The sequence below is a fragment of the Varanus komodoensis genome, unplaced genomic scaffold (assembly GCF_004798865.1).
Source record: "Varanus komodoensis strain SLA01 unplaced genomic scaffold, ASM479886v1 scaffold22, whole genome shotgun sequence".
NCBI classification, from domain to species: Eukaryota; Metazoa; Chordata; class Lepidosauria; order Squamata; family Varanidae; genus Varanus; species Varanus komodoensis.
The window spans coordinates 8201948-8220811 of record NW_025335606.1 but is presented as its reverse complement, the minus strand read 5'-3'; the positions used below and the strand labels follow the sequence as shown (position 1 = coordinate 8220811).

At 40.7% G+C, this 18864-nt stretch overlaps 1 protein-coding gene across 1 annotated transcript in view; it reads left to right on the top strand.

The window, feature by feature from the left end:
- The window catches only part of MEX3C (mex-3 RNA binding family member C), a 47806-nt gene extending 29332 nt beyond the window's left edge, over positions 1-18474 (top strand). The window contains exon 2 of the mRNA XM_044431243.1: positions 14995-18474. Within this exon, the coding sequence (XP_044287178.1) occupies positions 14995-16223 (1229 nt within the window). The 3' untranslated portion in view covers positions 16224-18474. The remainder of the gene's footprint in view (positions 1-14994) is intronic.
- The last annotated feature ends 390 nt before the right edge of the window (positions 18475-18864 follow it).

Sequence of the window (18864 nt, the reverse complement as noted above, 5' to 3'; positions counted from 1 at the left end):
TGTTTGGATGTATAGGCCAGAATCAGGCCAAAGGTAAATCAAGAACTACTGGTAAAAGGGATTTACAGTAGAGCAACAAGAGTTTCCAACTTTCTATGGTTTAATCACAGTTACAATGCAAAGCCTTTTGTTCTTCCTAAAGTAGGTGGTTTAAATCATGAATGCTTAGGGGAAAGTAGAAATTCATTTATTTGTGAAAGGATATGCATGCAACACACTGGATCTAGTACTAAAAATAAGTTCTTGTATCAAATATGTGTTCAGTGGTATCTTCTTAAGCCCCTTTTCACTTAACTCCAGCTGGTGGACCTTGAGGTTCTAATAGAAAAGCAGAATCAATCTCATAAGCCTAAAGCCTGCCCACCTCTGGTATAGGCAACTTATATAGAGTCTTCATTCAAGCACACTAGATTTCTTCAGAACTATATGCAGCTAACATGCATTATCAGAATCCTTGCAAGTTAGATGACTGATCAATACCAGCAACTATCCTGCCATACATTTTTCCTGAAGTGTGATAAAGTGGTCCTTTCTGTGGAGCCCAGTGGTACAGAAAGATGTTTATTTTATTATTATTTATAAAATTAGTATGCCATCCAATTACTTGCGTCTCTGGACGGCTTACAACATAGACCCAAGGTGACACTGCTCAGCAAGAGGTAGTATGGATTTATGTATGCAAATTCACAGTTATATTGAACTGTCAGGCTCTGTCAAGTTCTTTCCCTTGAGATAATCTCTCTCAGAAACTTTGTTAATGAAATTGCCTTGTTTGTTCTGTTAAAACCAGAATTCAGATGTAATAACTTGCAGGTTTTTGGTTCAATATTGCCTGCCAGAAAATACTACCTCCTGAAATCATTTTCTTGCAATGGCTAAAACACATGGTTGCCGACAGTCCCTGTCCAGGATGAGCCACCAAGAAACTTCAGATGCCGCATTTAAGAGTAGCACACTGACCTCAATAAGACTTCTACCTTGCTAGCCTAAGAGAGAAGCTATGACTGTCAGCAGAACAATAGGCAGTACCTCCTTGGGGACAGAAAGTGTCTGTAACATTCAGGATGTGCCAGTTTTATTGCACATTAAACTACGTGGAGCTACTTCTGGATTGATGTTTCATACAGTGTGCAGCAGCAGAGACAGTAAACGTGGGCTGATAGGCTCAGTTGGCACTTTCTCTTTCATCGGGCAACAGGTGTGGCTCAGTTCATAGACAACTTGCTTGAGTGGTTGCCCTGGTGTATTTGGTTATCTTATCTAACTGCGATTGGGAATAGGTTTGCACAGAGTATTTGTTATGTCTTGTATAACTTTTGCATTACAAATTGCACCCTGGCTTGGGAAACTTTTTGATTATCTGGTAAAGTCAACTGCATGTATTTAAAACAAACCTTTGTTAAGAAGAGCCATGGGATGTTCACAGTGCAGCTTTCATGACAGTACTATTTTGTTATCTTGGTGAATTTTGTCAGGATAGACCACTATATCTACATATTTTTTTATTTGCTTTGGTGTGTTATTTTTATAGTATACACTGAGGAAGCCTCAACTAATGACAGAGCAAATTACTCATTAAGTTTCCAGATGAAGGAGCTGTATTTGTTCTAGCATTACCCAACCTGTGTGTTGTATCACAACCCTTGTACCTCCCAGTGGATCATAGATAAAGCTCCCTAGAATAGGAACAAATTACTGTTAGCAGATACAGGGAAAAGACACCATAGTTCTCATCCATCTAATTCTGCTTTCTGTATGACTTTCCCCCAACTTGTTGTGTTATGAGTTATTCAACAGTAAGGAAATAGAGGTGCATCTGTCTATTTTTCATGCATTTCAGAGTTGAGGCCAGAGTACTTTGAAGGTTAGAGTTTTTCTCTTCATTATTCAAAAGTGCAACCAGTTCTCTTAACTCTTAAGATTAGACAACTATGCAGTGCTCTTTTATGTGATCCACAAAGTCCATGCTGCCCAAATATTGCTGATACATATATGCCAAAATACTTTAAAATATGGCCATATGGAACACTCCCTCACAACACTGGTATCAACAATGAATAGTAGTAGCCCATTTTCAGTAGGTACAGGCTTTGCTATTCCAATGCAACAGTTCAGGAAGTTCAGTTGTGACACCCATTGCTTGCAGGTACAGGCTTTGTTCATTTTCCAGTTCTGAGCAATATATTGGGGGTTGGAAAGGAACTGCCCAGGTTCTTTTTGCTACTTTCCCTGCCCACATGGTTTGACTGGCATGCTCAAGTCAGCTGGAGCTGTTGCTCTCAGCACCTTTCTGTGAATGTGAGAAGAGCTCTACTGGCGTTGGTCAGTCTAGTCCTACATTGTATTTCCAACTTTTGGTCAGAGAGACATTTCTGGGCAGGACAAAAGCAGAGCATTGCAGATGAGATGTTTTCTGACACATAGGACTGTTCTGCATGAGTTGATACATAGCTGGTTGAGTTAATGGTCCTGCTTTAAGTGGTCTGTGAGACGGGAAATTTATGGATGTATGGATACATTTCCTGGATATCTACAAAGCCAGTCCCTTTGCCAATTTGCCCCAAGCAGCATCCCTTTTTCAAATGCCTCCACAAGTTTTAGAGAAGAAGCTCATCTGCAACACCCCCAGAAGGTGAAACAGACCCAGCTCCCACCCCAACTTCAGAGTTTCTCACTTGTGCAGAAGTCCATTATGACATGTAGCAAGACCCCAGTATTTCCAGTCATCTGGTACAGGACTTTGTGACTGGTGTTTGAGTTGCTGAAATAGGCAAGAAGTAGAACTTCTCCCCTTATTTATTTTATTTATGTTCTAGTTTTCTGTTTAAAACATGTGTGGTTACTTAGGAGATAATGAAAATACATTTAAGATATAAACCTGTGCATGTTTTTAGACAGAAAAAAGTCGTTTAGTTCTTAGCATCCTATAGCTGTCCCTGGTTGGCTGAAAATGGTGAGAGTTTCCGGACACTTTCCATTTAAACATGCATAGGAATTGCGCTCTTAATGAAAGCATATCTGGGTTGTCATCCCCACTTGCCCATGACTTTGGGCCTGTCATTGACCCCTAGCCTAACATGGTTGATATGAGGATATAATGGAAAGTAAAGGACAGACTTTGTAAGACACCTGGGTTCCTTGCAAGCAGTGCTGGGAAGTCGAAGTTGTAGAGTTGGAGTCAGAAGCAATTCTTGGATTACTGGAGTCAAGAGTTGGAGTCAGTAAAAATGGACCAACTCCAACTCCTAATAAGTTTAAATTGTAATATAAATAATATGTTAAAATTTCTCATTTCACAGATGATAATTTGAAGAACCTATTTTTTCAGGTTATATTTTCAGAATATATTATAACAGGTTAGGCTTCTGAAAAGTAGCCTGATTATTCATGTTGGGAATGATGAAATGCCTTGTAGGTTGAGTACTTTTAATCAGTATAGGAAATAGATAATTAGTATATTTATGTCCCATATTGATAGATAAATAAAAGAGTTGGAATCAAAGGTATCATAAATTGAGGAGTCAGAGTCAAATGTTTTATGTACTGATTCCACAGCCCTGCTTGCAAGTAAAGAAGTGGGATATGGATGTCCCAAAAGCAGCCAATTGTTAAGCATTACAAGCTTGTTAAAATAAAGAGCTTTCAATAAATGCCTATAAGAAAAAAAAGCTCTACAAGAAGGGTTTTCCATAGTTTTGTCTCCAAAACAAGTAAGCTATGCTGGCTCATAAGAAAACAAAAACATCCAAAAAACAAGGTAAGTTAGTGCTTTTATTAGAGTTAACCAAATACATACAAAATTATAGCCAAGTTTTTATGATCTCCAGATCTTTCCATATGGGTGAGTAGAAAGAGGTAGTGAGGAAAAGCCTGACTGTTTATTATTGTTTGGGGTATGAATGTTATTTATTTATATTGCTGTATTTATAGATTTTGCTGTAAGCTGTTCAGGGACAAAAGTGATTGGATGGGGTAGAAATATCCCAAATAAATAAATATTGAAGTCAGGACCAGAGTTTTAAGATGAAATAAAGAAGCCCTCTATTACAAGCTTTCTCCCCCAGCCCTGTGCCCTCCAGGGTTCGGTTTGTGTGTGTTGACTACAACTCCCATGACTATTGACCATGCTGCCTGGAGCTAATGAGAGGTAAAGTCCAGAACATCTGAAGCGTGCAAGATTGGGGAAGATAGCTCAACTGGGTGCCATGTAGGTTTCACAGTTTCCTTTGTTTAATAGCAAGAACTATGGAATGCCCTCCTACTGATACCCCATTTTTACATTATAAAAACCAGTAGCTACTGAGCTTTAACAAGAACCGTTCTAACCTTATATAAACTTAGGGGTGGAGATCATAGTCTCTGAATTTATTTTACATTTTTGTCATTTTTATTCAATCCTATAAATAAACAATAACAGTCCTAGGCTGTTAAGTGCCTGAAAGCCCTGAAACATGATCAAGTGTTAAATTGATCATGGGGGGAAAGCATCCATTGTAGGTGGAATTAAGATCCAAGGTATATGCTTTAATTGTACAACTTCTGATAATTGGCTGCTGTTTTTCGATTTTGTCCACAGTTGCTTATTAACCCTCACCCTGCATTTAAAAAAATCCCTTACAAATATAACTTTATATAAAATATAAAAAATATAACTTTTTAACTCTAGGAGAAAGTGCCTGAGGCTATAAAAATACAAATTCCTAAAAACCTTTGCTCTAGCTGGTATTTTCCATGGGAGGATTGCATGCTATTCAGCTATCAGCAAACACAAGTAATGTGTGTTTTAGTTTTTCTTGGGGCTGTGAAAACAGAGACATTTTGCATAACAATAGGAGCCCATTAATGTTTCTCTGCTTAAGAATGGTTTGACCTACTAAATTTTAAAAACTCAGCCTAGCTATCCCTTAATGGATTTTCACTCTGTTCATTGAAGTCTTTAGTTTCCAATCTTAGCTTTAAAGTAAAGCCAAGATGATCTGAATTGAACATTTGTGTCACTTTTTTCAGGGCCTTTGCCTGGGGTCACAAAATCACTCCTTGCAGCTAATTGTATGAACTTTCTGGGGTGACAAAGTCATTCCAGGTTTTTTCCTCCTTTTATTAAAAGAATGAAAAAGCTAAACTGAAGTTTGGGTATGGCTTAGTCCAGGCAGTTCATGACAGTGTCATAAAAGAATGAATTGGTGGGACTACTGTGTATATTTCAGTACAGACTATGTACCTCATGTACTAAACCTTTTTATTTAGGCGACATTTTAATTGTTAACAGTATTTGCTTCTTTTATCTGGCCAGGGCGACTTCTTTTATATTGTTATTTATTTTATATTGTTATTTTTATATTGTTATTTTTGTATTTTATTTCATGTTGTGAGCCGCCCCGAGGCTTCAGCGAATGGGGCGGCATAGAAATGTTTTAATAAATAAATAAACAAACAAACAAACCCACAGTGCAGGATGAGGAGTTGCATAGTCCCTGCTATATTCCTTTGCTGGTTTGAATAGCTTCTTCACCCCACTACCTTCTCTACAGGCACGGCTTAATCGAAGCAAAGATCTTCCAGGGCTTAGCTTCAGAACCTGTAGAGGTGCGTCCCACCATTAAGCAATAGTAATCAGAAAAGTCCATGGGCATATGCAGTGTGCATTGCTTTTCCTTCAGTTAGTGATCGTAGACTGCAATCAGTCAGATACTAGTTTTCCCAAGTAGGTGAGCCTGGCACATCTCAGCTGAGAAAGGGAAATCAATTGGACATCAGGACAAGACAGCAAGGACAGAAACAGAGCAGGATACACAAGAATAGGATCCTTCATGGTAATGGGTTGCTTAAGTTCCCCAACTCTTCCTCCAACTTGGCCCAATTTTTGCAAGTCCTTTATAAAAACCAAGTGAGTGGATTACTTGTTCTTTAGGAAGTCCTTTATAGTTCTTTAGGAAGCATATTCTGGGAACAACACAGGAGAAAGCTCATTCATACATGATCTCTTGAGAGAGATCTCTGTATAATGGTGCCCTCCAAGCGGCCTCTCCTTCTGATCTTATTAACTAGGCAGGTTCATAGGGAGAAAGGCAGCCCCTTAAATATTGAAGTTTTAAGTATTAAAACCAGCTCCTTGAATTGAGGCCAGAAAGCAGTTGGCAACCTATGCAGTACTGTCAAGGTATTTTATGCTGCCATTGCAATATACTGGTTAGCGGCCCTAGCTATTTCATATTGCACCAGTTGAGGCTTCCTTCAGAGTAGCCCTGTGTAGCATAGCATGCATCACAGTCATCTAAACATGTGGCCCTTCCATCTCAAAGGCTCACCTTCCACTCTTGGTGCAAACAGACAAGACCTTGGCTAATTGTCCCAGCTGCTTGTAACTCCCAGGTTCAGGGTGAACATTCAGGTTCAGTGCCTTTGGAGAAGAGCTAAATACCCCTCCTGCCATGAATGTTCACTGCTCTGCCCCAGTTTGTTGCCATCTAATCTGCTGCTTTTCCTCGTCTGCTGCTTTGGTGCCTTCCCATCCTCCCCAAAACAGGGCCATCTTCCTGGAAATAATCCCATTGGTGATCCTGTTCCGTGAGAGATCATACAGCAAAGAGGATGTTGTCAGAGCCATAGGTAGCCTGACAAGAGTTAACACTATGTGGATGTCACTGAGTTGGGGAAAAGTAACTGTAAGTGAATGTGCTCGCCCTCTTTCACAGTAATGCCAAATACTTGCAGGGAAGGGGAGTGCTTTTTACCACTGCTGACAGTACCCTTGAGTAGTGCCTCTTCTTCTGGCTGGGCCTATTTTGTATATTACTTCTTAGGGCTAGAGCAGTCAAATATGTATCATTGCTTTACTGAGATACATGTTTGTATTTAAACCCTTGGTCCCTTTGGAAAAGTGTAGTAAAGGAAGTTGCTTGCAGTAAAGGAAGATTGTTCATCATGTGATTTTGAGTGAGTTAACAACATGCTGCCCATTTCCCCCCATCTGTGAAGTATTTATAGCTTAAACTTTTCCACATGTATCCTAGGCTCTGCTTCCTCATTAAGAAGCTTATAGGTTTGCCCTTTAAGGTAGCTAGTTAATGACTTCTATGTAGATTGGGCTGACCCTGCATTTAATGTGTATGAACTGTGGGTAGGAATGAACACACAGTGCACTCTCTGTGTTAGAATAAATTAGTAAAATGAAGCAGATTTGTATGTTTTTGTTTTGCATAACTCAGCTTTCAACTCAGAGGCAGCCAAATTTCTTATCTGTTTTGCAGTGGTTGGAGTTAAGGGATGATGGAGGGAAGAAAATGATAGAGCATTGTACATAATGGAGTCAGATAATGGATAACAGACGCCCATTATGAAGAGGAATTCTGGTCTTAGAGCTGCTCATATCTCCAGACTTGACTACACCAAAATGCAAAACAGTTTTAGAATGCTTTTGAGCATTCCTTTTATTAGGCAGATGGAGGTTTAAAGGGGAGGAGCTGTGCATGAAGAGGTAGACTCCATATAGCTGCAAAATAGGATTAGGTGTCAAAAAGACCTCCTGCCTCCACCTCCTTCAGACCAATTTCCTCCCTCCAGAAGGTTGTTTCTTATACCATAAGCAGAATGGCTCCTTTGTAACTCAGGGGATCATGGCAGGAAAAGAAGATTGGTCACTTCTTCTAAGACCAATTCTTCTTTCCTTCATCAATCCATGAATCCTTATGCACTGGCCTATGGCCTGCCTCAGTATTAGAGCCACTCCGTTTCTTCTGAATTTGCCATTTCCAGAGTGATACACCGTGTGTGTGTGTGTGTGTGTGAGAGAGAGAGACTGAGAATGTCCCTTGCCAGTCCACTTGCAATATTTAAGTGTTCCATGTCTTCCTTTACAGTTACCAGCTTGCCATGATTCATCCTGCTTGCATTCCACGTTCCAATTGTATGTGTTCTGCAAAATCAAACTTTCCTTTCATCTCTGTGCATGCCAGCCACTGGGCTTCTTTTTGGTTTTGATCTATTTGTGTGATTAGCAACAACGCTATCCATACTAGTCCTTTGCACTTCCCCATTATCTGGTTGACTGCCTTCAGACCTGAAGTCTCATCTTCTTCACTCTCTTTTGTTTCATTTTGAATTGTTTCATCAGAAGGTTTTCAAGGAAAGACAATTCAGGTGTGGTTTACCTTCACCAACTCTGCACAGTGCTAACCAGAGTTGGCTTGAGCAGCACTGCTGTTGTCTACTATATTATTTGTTATTGTTGAAAATATTTGTAATATTTACCTCTCAATCATTCATGTATGTTCCTAAATCTTGGGAGGATGCAAACACAGTGTCTTGGCCTCTTTCTCAATATTCTGCTTGAATGCAATTCGAGGCTCAAATCAGTTCAAGAAAAATAAGGCCTCCTAGACAGTGTGAATATTCACAGAAAATTTTCCCTTTTAAATTTCATGGACATGGTATTCTAGGAAGCCATGTTACTTATTTATTGCTGTTCACTAATCATACTCCTTCTTTTGCAACTTGCCCTCCCCCACCCCCCAGGCCTTAAAATTGCACTAGTGTTCCTGCCATTCTTCCTTGTTGCATCTACCTCACAATAGATTTTTGGAAAACAATTTTTATAGAACTCTTAAAAAGAGGACACTGGAGAGTTTCCTGAGCACATTCAGTCTGGGCCTGTGTGCAGAAGTGAATGTTTGCTGCTAGGAATTTGGCATATTTTTTCCTTCCACTTTACTACCCTGTCATGAAATTTGCATAAGTTTAGCAATCCACCTCACTTCCTTGAAACTTGCATAGAGTCCTTCCCTGTAACCCACAGGTACATCTGATGTTTGGCAGTGGAATCAAGTCAAGTGGAAGAAAACAAAGAAGGTAGTTGCAGCGGGCGGGGGAGCCTAAAGCAGCTGGCCGTGGCAACAGAGAAGGTGCTTTAGAGGCAGATATTTTTGCTTCAGTAAAACATGCAGCAGTCTTCTTTAAAAAATGTGTTTCCAAGTGGAGGGAAAATTGATGAGGACACTGACAAGAGGGAGATGCCATTATGCTTAGCAAACAAACCCTGGGGGGAAATGTGACTGTGTTCCAGCATTCATGAAGGCTTAGGAGAAAAACATTATATATTTAATACAAGTGAGGGAGTTGCACTCAGAAAGCAAGGCATGGTGAGATGTGAGCCATGTTTGTTTGAGAGTGGCTTGCTCTTTTTTATTATTGATTGCCATTATAGGTCTCAACATAGCCATAAAATAGAAGAAAAGGAATATATATGTAGATTTGAATGTATCAATCATATATGAGCTTCAGCACAGGCAGACAAAAAATGTCTATATGTAACCCCTCAAGGATGCGATCTGTACAGCAAAAGAATGTTCCAGTACAAAGTAAATGTCTTCCAAAAAGGGGCAACAACTGGGCATTTCCAAAATACATGATTAAGTTACACTGCTGCACCTTCTGCAGCTGTAGTGACTTGTTGTGTTGTCCAGATCCAGCCAGGTAGCTGAAAACAGGATTGAGGTTAAAAAGGGAAAAAGTAAAATAATGTACAGGGAGGGATTTTGGCATGCAAACCGGAAGGGATAGCTTAATCCCCCACCCAGAGATCACCATAGTTTCCAATTGCGGCTCTGCTTGGAAGAGGATTGTCACTCCTTCCTCCCTCGTTGTGAGGAGCTGTGGAGGAGGTTTTAAAAACATACAGCCAAAAGCTTAGTAAAGCAGACACACAGAGAGCAGGGGCAGGGTGCTCAGCAAACTGTTTGCAGGTTATGGAGAGTGAACCAAAGCCGCTCCTCTGGAAGACACAGCAGAAAGTTTTAAAAAATTGATTTAGCTAATATATCTCACCAGTCTCTTTGTAGAAAGCAATTGGATGGGGAATGGATAAGTTTTCCTGTGGAGCCAGCAAAGGCAAAACTCATCCACCAAGCAGACCAGTATGGCAAAAAAACGCAAGGGCTTCTGGGATACAAGCTAGGAGCACTGACAGCTGTTGGCAGTCACAAGGACTAGTGAACTACAGTGGCTAGCTTTCGGCATGGTTTATCATGAACACTGACTTGTTGTGTCCTTCTTAAACTTCTTTCTGTTTTGTGGCACACTGGCTATTAATTTTGATTACTTAAAATTGGGAAATGGGAATTGAACGATTGGTGAGACTGTTAGGAAAAAGTGACATATGTTTAAGGTGGTATATATACATCTGTGTATATATTTATGGACTCTACTGGCACTGTATACTTATGAAGGAGAAATAACCTGGATTCTCATGAACTGTGCACCTTTTTTAAAAAATTAAGAACACTTGGATTAAACATTTAGATGCTATATCAGTGATGCAGTTTAGCCCAGTTGTTTCTTTCAGCATAACTCCTGCATGCAGCAGTCTCTTGCATGTCCAGGGACCTGGAAACAATATGTGGGAAAATCAAGCTTTGCTCCTTAATTCCTGTGTTGTGCTGGAAATGGAAAACATCTTAGATCATGCACTGCATGTGACTCATCATAGCTTAATAGCTCATCAGGCTGTTATATGACATGATAGGAGGGCAGCACACTGAAGATTGCAGTTGGAGTAAAAACAAACACGAAGGTCATCCAGCAGAATCATATTAAAAGGGGTAATAGCCTCTGTTTTGGCCCTGCTGTCTTTACAGTAGTCTCTTGTATCTGCACTTGTCATTGATTGATGATGCTTTGAGAAGTTTCAGATATCAGAGGCTGCTGCTTCCTTTTGATGGAGGTTCTTTTTCTCCAAATAACAAGAGGGGTTGACCTTGGAGTTTGTAGAGTCAGGTTTCCTTTCAAAGTGACTTTTTAAAAATTTGTACTTTTAGTGCTTCTGGTGGGTCAGTTGTGACACAGGAGAGAGGATGGGGCTTACATTTTTCAGAGATGCTCTAAAACACTTTCATTCCTTATAGTAAGAAAGAGACGTGCCAGAGCAGTCCAGTAAATACCTTCAGATGGAGGCTTTAAGTGCTTTCTTTTGGGATGCTGCGCAGAGATAGCATAAGAGAGGCTGTGCCAGCTGCCTGACCTAGGATACAGTGCCTTGTGGAAGTATTCATCCTCTTGTTGTGTTACAACCTGGAATTGAAATTGATTTAAATGGCACTGTTAGCATTCGATGTACACAAGACACTCAACGTTGTGAAGATCCAAGATACTTTTTATTGTGGCACAAAGTTAAATAACAAAAAATAAATTGGCCCTTGTTTGTTGCATGAGCATTCATCCCCCTAGGAAATATTTGGTAGAAACACCTTGGCAAAACAAAACTGGCAGAAGCGAAATTAAAGGGGCAGGAAGGAAGTCTACATCCCTGCGTGTACCTCACTCCTTTCCGTGCAGACATTTTCTTTATAATTTTATTATATTTTATAGCAGTGTACCAGGTAGGAAACCTGTTCAGGTGATGGGAGCAGTTCAGGATGTCCTGAGCAACGTCACCAAATGATGACGAGGGGGGCTTGGCAAAGGACAAACAACCGTCCAGCTCTGGGTGGGGAAGTGGATTCTTTCTTTCACAGGCGACAACTCGTGAATCTGGTCTTGCAAGTGGTGCTGCCCATAGGTGGCTTCAGTGCCTGCCTTTGGTCAGGCATCCCACACGCTCCAGAATAACAGGGTGAAGAAAAAAATCTGTTCATTTCTAAATTGGTAGCCCAAAGCATCTCCATGGAACTGGGTTGGGGAAGCTGGTGTATTTCATCAAACAGTCTTCCCCATCCTGATGTCCTCCAGAGGCCTTAGGCTACAATTCCCAGCGTATTCCAGCTTACCCTGCTGGCAAGGGAGCTGCAGCGCAACACTTGGACGGGCAGGCTGGGAAAGACTGCTCTTTAGCATATTCCGTTCAACTGTTGTGTTTACCTGTCTGCCTTGTGTATTGTTCCTTGTGTTTGTCACCTCACATAAGGCTGTAATTATTAAGTTACCAACCAGTTCTTGTTGTCAATTGGTATTACATCCATAATGTAACCTAGAAGCAATGTTAGTGGTGATAAAAGTAATGATTTTGTAGTAATTCTTTCACTCATCTCAGCAATTTTCTTCCAGTGTACTTGGGTTTTTATACATTTCTAACGTGTGTGAAAGTCATTTGCTCTGGAAGAAAAGACATCACTAGCAAGCATGACTCTATCATTTCCCCTTTCAGTTTAGATCATTTTAAACAACTTACATGCCAATTATATTGAACTTTTAAAATGATTCCTTAAAGCAATATAAATCAAGAGTAGTTCATTGGCAACAGTAGTTCCCATGGATTATTTGACAGAACTTTTAAACTTGGCATTTTTGGTTTTGGTTTTTCTTCAGTTATTGTCCCAATTTATTTTAGTAATCATTTCATATTCTGTAATTTTGAAATTAATTTTCTAATCAGAATAGTTCATAGTTCTGTATTCCCTTACAGGATAATTTAGCATCTGCCTCAGTTGAAAATATTAAAGCCATTGAATTCTGTTAAGCAGTCTCATGCAGATTTCTAAATAGCACAAGATTTGAATATCATTCAGAAAATAAGCATTTGGGTTCAGGGTTCAGCTGGAGCAAGTAGGCTTTTCGGTTTCCTCCTTCTCACAGCAGTCCTTCTGGGCCCCTAAAAATACTACGCAGAGCCAAGAAAACCTGCTGAATGGAGTTAACTGGGGTATGGGAGAGGGATAGATCCCCAGAAGTCAGGCATAGTGGCCTTCCTCTTGTGGAAGGCAGATTCTGGATCCAAGCCCTGATACTTTGCAAAACTCTGCATTTTCCCATGCTCTCCATTTTCTGAGACTTGTCAGTCCTTGAGTATAGCAGTTTTAATATGAAAGACACTTCTAGAGCTCTATTTATTATATTTATCTCCTACCTTTCTCCCCTTGTGGAAATCAAGGTAGCTACATGTGGTTCCCATGTGATCTCCACTTCAAGCTTAGGCCAGCCCCAGACTCTCCATACTTAACTGGAATGGAACTTCTTGTAATTTAATAAGGAAGAATAAATCATAGATGTATTAAAGGTGTCTAATGACACCTGATCTTCTTACACCATGAAAGAGTTGGGATGCCCAATCCATGTTATTCTTATATTAGTAATAATTCTTGAAAAGGTACAAAACCATACTGAAAATCCTACTGTATGGTTAATTGTATTTTAAATTATGAAGTCCCCATTCCCCATTATATTGTTTCAATATAATGTATACTATTCTAGCCCCTTGTATTTCAACTGATTTAAAATACTAATTATCTTTCTCATAACTTTGCCTTTCCCTTTGCAATAAATAAAGCCAGAAACAGAAACAATAATTTGAGGATTAGATTGGTTTTTGCAGAAAAAGTTTTTGCTGTCATAAAAAGCTTAAGCTTAGAGTAGAGGCTTGAAATAATCTTGTCATAAGTCACACATAACCTAGTTAATAAGAAGGTTCAAGCTGAAATGAAGAAAGCTCAGAAATATGTTAGGGAACTTCAGACCTCTGTTTCTAGGCCTGATTCAAATTTGTGGTGGTGACCTATGCTTTAAATGGTCTGGATAAGGAATGCTTACTCCCTTCTAAACCTCCCTGTTCTTGAGAGATCTATAGACAAAGCAATCCTACGCCCCCATTTGGAGGGCCATAAGAGTCTTTGGATCCCAAAGATTTGAGAAAGATTTCCTACACACACAAAGCCAACAGACATAGAAAGAACCACAGCAGCTGCTTCTCTGAGGTGTCCTCTCAGAACAGGGGTAAAGGAAGGATTCCAAGCATGGGAAGAAACAAAGGCTGCTGGGATACAACATATATTGGCGGCACTTCAGCCTCTTTCCTTTAATGTCCAAAAGCACCACAGCTGGACAGCTGAAATCAGCCATCCCGTACACTGGCAGGGTGGGAGGAGCTGGTGGGGATCCATGGCTTCCCCATAACCCTCTGTATTCAGAGTATTCCAATCATCCTGAATGCATTGCACCCTAAATCAGACCTGCTTAAATTTCCACCCTTTTTGGAGGAAAGGACATGAAAATGGAATGATGTTGGCCTTCCTTGAACTATATTTGGATCCACCCAATTTGAAATTTTGTGAGCAGATTAAGACAGTCTTGTTTTGGTTGCTAGGTTATATGTGGTTTGCTTGGTTTGCTCTTGCTGCTATTTGTTTTAGATGTTTTGATTTAGTGTACTTTTAGACAGGGCGTTTGCACTACCAATTAAAAGATAACGTGGGGCTGTTTTGTCCTGTCTTCTTTAATGAATGTTTTTGTAGAAAGGAAAAAAAAGAGAACGCAATGGTAAAATATGGAAGGGTAACACATAGTTCACAACATCTGGGCCCCCATACAAGATGAAGCAGGGCAAGTGCATAACACAAGTTTCATCTGGAAGCACTTCTAGGTTTAACTTATTTTATTGGGAAGAGCTCTGATTTGTTTAAGAGAAAGTATTGTATTAAAAATTAACTTAGGCAGCGCAGTGATCCATATTTAACATTTTCTGTCATTTCATTGCTACATAGAAAAGGGAATTAAAATACCTTCTGTACCATTAATTTGTGTTCAGGTAATCAATGGAAACCATTTCAGTGAAAATCTTAAGTATCAGTATAGTGCAGTGGATTAGCCATTGCTCTGGGCTCCATGGAAGAAGGGCAGCATGTAAGGAGGAGCACTACAACAGGTAAAAGGTCTGCTAAAAGATTTGTAAGGAGCTAATCACCTGTGAAGAATGGCATTGAAGTAAGGAGGGTAGGAAGATTGTTAAGCTGGTTCTTTCACTTTCCTTTGTGTCTGCAGGCAGGCTACTACAGATTGTGGTGAGCTAATTAATGTGTAAAACCTACTTGGCACATGATATAAGTAGCAACCATCCTTATTTGGCTGGTTCTCAGTGTGGCAGTGTGATTTTCCAGGAGTGATTTTAAAAACTCTGTTTCACTGATCTGACTTGTGGAGTTCAGTGGCTGCACAGAGTAGCTGAGACTAATTTTTTCTATTTCAGTCCAAGAATCTTTACTAAAATGCTTTACTAATATTTTCTCTATTCAGGTTGCAAAATTAAGGCATTGAGAGCCAAGACGAATACGTATATCAAGACACCTGTGCGTGGAGAAGAACCCGTTTTTGTTGTCACTGGGCGCAAAGAAGATGTAGCCATGGCCAAAAGGGAAATTCTTTCTGCTGCTGAACATTTCTCCATGATAAGAGCTTCACGCAACAAAAATGGCCCAACTCTGGGGGGCCTGCCTTGTAACCCCAACTTGCCAGGCCAAACTACAGTCCAGGTCAGGGTGCCTTACCGTGTTGTCGGGCTGGTGGTCGGCCCAAAAGGCGCTACAATCAAAAGAATTCAGCAGCAGACTCATACCTACATAGTTACTCCCAGTAGAGACAAGGAGCCAGTCTTTGAAGTTACTGGCATGCCTGAAAACGTAGACCGTGCCCGTGAAGAGATAGAAATGCACATCGCCATGCGCACTGGAAACTACATTGAACTGAATGAAGAAAATGATTTCCATTACAATGGTACGGATGTGAGCTTTGAAGGAGGGAGCCTGGGGTCAGCCTGGCTTTCTTCCAACCCAGTACCTCCTCCGAGCCGCACCAGGATGATTTCCAATTACAGAAATGACAGCTCCAGTTCTTTAGGAAGTGGCTCCACCGATTCCTACTTTGGCAGCAATAGGCTGGCCGACTTCAGCCCAACAAGCCCATTCAGCACAGGCAATTTTTGGTTTGGAGAAACATTGCCTTCCGTTGGTGCAGAAGACCTTGCGGTTGACTCTCCTGCATATGACTCCTTGCCAGCACCTTCTCAAACCATCTGGACACCCTTTGAACCCGTTAACCCGCTCTCCAGTTTTGGTAGTGAACCTGCTAGTAACATGAAGGCTCCACGGAGAGGGAGTCAGCCCTCTACGCCTCGTCTGTCACCCACGTTTCCTGAAACCTTAGAACATCCGCTGGCAAGGAGAGTAAGAAGTGATCCACCCAGTACCGTCAACCAGGTTGGCCTTCCAATCTACATCCCTGCTTTTTCTAATGGTACCAACAGCTACTCTTCTTCCAATGGCGGCTCCACGTCGAGTTCTCCTCCAGAGCTGAGAAGGAAGCATGACTGCGTGATATGCTTTGAGAACGAGGTCATCGCTGCCCTGGTTCCGTGTGGACACAACCTGTTCTGCATGGAATGTGCCAACAAGATCTGTGAGAAGGAAGCACCATCCTGTCCAGTGTGCCAGACAGCTGTTACTCAGGCGATTCAAATTCACTCTTAAATATATAGAGATATTATATATGGACTTTAAAACTCTTAATGGCTTGGATGTAATGGTACCCCCTAAGTAAACTTATAATGAACTGAGACTGTTATTGGGCTTTTTTGAGATTAGGCTAACCTTGTTTGAAAGGCATGTACTCTTTTTTCAAAAGGCTTGTACAGTTAACACTAAGCCTCGCCAGTCTTTCTCCATTTTGGTTGCAACTGTGACACTGTAGCAAAGCTCTTCTGGAATGAAGCTGTGACGTGGCTGGGCGTATCAGGCACCCAGGTCAGTCTCCGAACGAAAGAGAGCGCCCGGCTCACAGCCTTCCAGACGATCTTCACACGATGTAGGTGGCAGCAGTCCCAAGAGTGAAAAGCCTGGTACAGCCCTGAACGTAGCAGCTGTCAGTCATGGGGGAAGGGTGCAGCGGTTATCAATATATCAAACACACTTCCAATGCTGCCTTCTTTACACTGCCAGTTTTTCAAAACAGGTTTGGGGGCACTTTTTTTCCCTCTTTACAACATAGGCTTAACTTATCTAATGTTGCAAATGATTTTAAGATGCGCGAGTTGATTTCCTAACATTCAGTGTGAGCATCGTGGTATTTTTTAACTAACAAGATCATTGTTCATAAAGGACAGAAGGAGGCAGAATGGTATGCATTGGGCCTCCTCCTCATCCAATATGCAAATAGGGCATCTTAAGAGAATCAGGAATGCGTGGGTCTTCCATAGCTGGAGTGTGGGAAAGTCTGCTTTTGCCTTGATCAGTGCTGAAGGACTCCGGAGCTCTAATGCATGCAGAGAGTTCCCTCGTTAGCAGCAGCTTCCCCCCCCTCCCCGTCCATTTCAAGGGAGGGAAGCCAATCTTATATTTTGCTCTGTGAGTGTGGATTGGCTCCCTCCATTGAAAGGAACGGAAACCTTCTGTGTGTGAGAGAACACTATCCTTGCATCAGAGCACACACGTGATTTGTGGTGGTGTGTTCCCATGCTGTTCCCCACCACTCCATCCCTGTCTGCTTCTGTGGAGCATCCAGCCAGTGGGGGGCAGCTGTTGGTTTTATACACCTGTTATATCCGATAGCGAGGATGCTGACATTCCATTGGCTAGTCTGATCAAGCTGTTCTTAAATTATAGCTGTTTTAGAGAATCTCAGAATTCAAAAAATGTGAATCATTTTTATGTTTCAACCATACTTGCACATTATGTGAACCATATATTTTACTTTTAGTAATGTAAGGGGGGAAAAAAGGAGTCACACCCACTCTATTATCATTCATGAAAGCAGTGGTGACTGTGACCCAGCAGAATGGTTTATCTCATTTCAAAATCATACTTCTCTGTCTCAAGGAAAAACGGCCTTCTCTGGTTTGGTTTTGTTTTAATTTCTTTACATTTCAGCCTGTGGATGTTTGTTGCTACTTCACCCTCAGAATGTTCCCAAATCTGTGCTGGCATTTGAAATAAGAACACTCAGAAGTTCTGATGGATTTCTTTATTTTCTAATTTCTTTCTCTTCTCTTTCACTTTCTCCTTCCTCCCCACCTCCTTCTCCTTTTTTTTTTTTTTGAGCAATATTTTCCCAAGCTGAAACAAATAGATTTTTTCCTCAGTATCGCAAATGTGTATTGAACTAGTAAATATACAGAAATCTTTATTTTTTATTTCCACTTGAAAGAGTTACATTTCTTATAAAAAAAAGTTTACAGATAACGGTTTTTATTTTATGATTTTTTTCAGTATAAAAGTTGCCTTGATGGCATATTATTGTTGTTATTATTACAATATGAGATGCATAACTTTAATGCTAGCAGCTTGTAGAATAGTTTGAATGTCAGTATTTGGAACCTTAATCTTTAGCTGCCGTCTTGTAGATATGAACAATCTTGTTCACCAAGCATGTCTTTTGTATTCTCTTGCATTGTACACTGCAACTAATCAGCCAAGGAGTCAACAAATATTAGGTGCGTGTACTGTTTCTATAAACCACAGACTCAAGAATGACAGAGCTCTCAATATAGTTTAGTATTTGCTAATTTTACTACACTCTTTTTGTTATGTATATGTAGGGAGGTCATAGGGATTATAAATTCAATTTGAGTAAAGTTTAAAAAAACATATATTTTATGATAAAGGGCCTTTAACTTATTATGGCCAAAGCACTGATATTATATATTTGCTGTAAAGAGAATTATAAGAGTTTTATTTTTCTGATATTAAAAGTTACTTAATAAAGACTGGTTTCCATTAACTTGAATGTTTTCTTGACTTGGCTCTTTTCATGGTTTGCAGTTTACCGTTTCTGGGCAGGGTTACTGTTTTGGGTGGCAGTTTCGCCTGTGTGTCCCCAAGCCAGCCAAGCCAGCGGGAGACAGACCTCACTGCGCAGGCCCCACGGCTAGCACAGGTCAGCCCTCTTCATGGCGTATTCATAGCTCCAGGTCCCCCAATCCTGGAGGTGTGATCAGGGACGCCTCCGTGGGAGCAGCTGCTGAAGCACAGGGCTTCCTTTTCAAGCATCTGCGTGCAGTGGATGTTGGGAGTGGATGCAGTAACGCTGCCTACACAGTACAGTCTACACTTGAATAGGACGAAATGCTCGTTTTTAAAAAAAAAGGCTGAAAAATGTGTTTGTGTTGTCAGATGC